General features: G+C 45.7%; 1 protein-coding gene across 1 annotated transcript; it reads left to right on the top strand.

Moving 5' to 3' along the window:
• Positions 1-47: 47 nt before the first annotated feature.
• Positions 48-836, top strand: LOC123842895 (olfactory receptor 2AJ1-like). The gene has a single exon (XM_045872070.2). It carries the CDS (start codon positions 48-50, stop codon positions 834-836), a length of 789 nt encoding a protein of 262 aa, XP_045728026.2.
• The last annotated feature ends 1,708 nt before the right edge of the window (positions 837-2,544 follow it).

Genomic DNA, 2,544 nt, shown 5'->3' with positions numbered 1-2,544 from the left:
CTCAATCAAGTCTAGTTTTCATCTCCTTTATATTCATCATTTTTATTATGACTATAACAGAAAACACAATCATGATCCTCCTTATCCTCAGGGACTCAAGACTCCATACTCCAATGTATTTCCTGCTCAGCCATCTGTCTCTCATGGACATCTTGCATATTTCCAACATTGTTCCCAAAATGGTCACTGGCTTTCTGTCAGGCAGCAGAACTATTTCATTCGCAGGTTGTGGCTTCCAGATATTTCTATCCCTCACCCTCCTGGGTGGTGAGTGCCTTCTCCTGGTGGCAATGTCTTATGATCACTATGTACCCATCTGTCACGCACTGCACTATCCCATTCTTATGAAAGACTATGTCCGCATTCTCATGGCTAGAGGGTCCTGGATTGTTGGGACCATCAATTTCATATTCCACACAGCTTATGCACTCCAGTTTCCCTTCTGTGGCCCAAGAGCCATTGATCACTTTTTCTGTGAAGTCCCTGCCATGTTGAAGTTGTCCTGTGTGGACACAACACTCTCTGAACGAGGAGTTTATGTAAGTGGCTTAATTTTTCTCCTTGTCCCTTCCTCCCTAATCCTTGCTTCTTATGTCCAAATTCTCCTTACTGTTCTTCAAATGAAATCATCAGAAGCACGGAAAAAGTCATTTTCTACCTGTTCCTTCCACATGATTGTGGTCACAATGTACTATGGGCCATTTATTTTCACATACATGAGACCCAAATCATACCACACTCCAGGCCAGGACAAATATTTGGCAATATTCTATACCATCCTCACACCCACACTGAACCCTATCATCTACAGTTTTTGGAATAAAGAGATGTTCTGAAGGCAATGAAAAATATGCTCAAAGTAACTTTCTCCATTAAAGATAGTAATAAAAATGCTTGAAGCATGTGTTTTCTATATCAATATTCAATGCTTAGAGATTATCCATTAGTCATATCTTTAGAAAGAAAATCAAAGTTTCTATCCATCAAGAGTGGAAAGTGGACTTTTCCAAACCTCCAATGAAAATAAAAAAAAAGTTTTACAGGTATTTGTTTTATAAATACATACATCAAGAAATGTACTGTTCCCTCCCATGAAAAATTCTAAGAAATTATAAAAATTGACTTTTATAATACAATCACGTTATATGGGATCTATGCATATAACTTTTGTATTTCATGAAACAGTACAATTATAATTCCAAGGTTACAAGCAGTTATCAAAAATTCATAAAAAATATATAGGCAAAAAGGGTGCAGGTGTTCAAGAGGTAAAAATTCTAGTTATATGATACATAAGTTAAAAATAAGTAAGTCTTGGAGGAAGGGGCGGAGCAAGATGGCGGAGGCGTAGGAGACCTGGATTTCGTCTCCTCTCAGGAATTCAGCTGGATAGGGATCAAACCAATCTGAACACCTACAAACTCAACAGGAGATCAAAGAAAAGAAGAGCAACAACTCTCTCATCAGAAAAGCGACCACTTTCTGGAAGGTAGGATGTGCAGAGAAGTGAATCCAAGGCGATATTCGGGAGGATAGACGGTGGGGAGGGGCCTCCGTCGGCCGCTTCTGGCAACTGATAGAGCCCCGGGGCACAAAATCGGAACTTTTAAAAGTCTGCTCCGCTGAGGGACGTCACTCCGGTGGCTAAGCGGGGGGTGGAACCCTCCAGGACAGTGTGGTCTCAGGACCCTCAGAGTAACAGAAAGACCAGGGGTGCCTGAGTGTGGCAGAGCTCCCAGGGATTGGCGCAGGGAAACCGGCTGCAGAGGCGGAGCCCAGGCGCAGGCTCTCAGCTCGGGGTCGCCATAAACCGGGATCCGCGGCACAGTCGGGCCTCTGCTCCTCCAGCAGGGACCCAACAAGCGGCAGATCCGGGGAGACTCACCTTCCTCCCCCGGGAGGAGCCGCGTGGGAGTGCACCGCAGGGATCTGCTGGGTTTGGAGACTCCACCCGGGGTCGGGTGCCAGAGATAGAGGCGCACGGGCGCAGGCCGGGTGAGCACGGAGTGCGGCCGGAGACCGGGGAGACGGGAGTGACTGACGGCTTTTCTCTGGGGGCTCACTGAGGAGTGGGGCCCCGAGTTCTTGGCTCCTCCGGGGCGGATTGGGAGGCCACCATTTTCACTCTCCGCCTCCAAAGCTGTACGGAAAGCTCGCAGGGAACAGAAGCCCCGGAGAGCAAACCCGAGCAGATTACTTAGCCGGGAGGGGGCAAGGGCGGGGCAATTCCGCCTCCGGCAGAGACATTTGGAAACCACGGCAACAGGCCCCTCCCCTGAAGATCAGCGAGAACAGCCAGCCAAGGCCAAGTTTACCGATCAATGAGAACGGCAGAACTCCAGCGCTAAGGGAATACTGCACATAGAATTCATGGCTTTTTTACCATGATTCTTTAGTCTTTCACTCTTAATTATTTTTTAACTTTTTTTTTTGGAATTTATCTTTTTCCCTTTTTAAACCAACATCTTACCAATCCCTTTAAAAAAAAAAAAACATTTTTATTTTTCATTTTTAGAGTCATATTCTATCCCTTCATAGTAGTTA

Source organism: Mirounga angustirostris, unplaced genomic scaffold, assembly GCF_029215605.1.
Source record: "Mirounga angustirostris isolate CCGP_5_RB_7025 unplaced genomic scaffold, mMirAng1.0.hap1 SCAF_7, whole genome shotgun sequence".
Classification (NCBI taxonomy): domain Eukaryota; kingdom Metazoa; phylum Chordata; class Mammalia; order Carnivora; family Phocidae; genus Mirounga; species Mirounga angustirostris.
The sequence above is the reverse complement of the archived record's forward strand: the minus strand, read 5'-3'. Positions and strand labels throughout refer to the sequence as shown.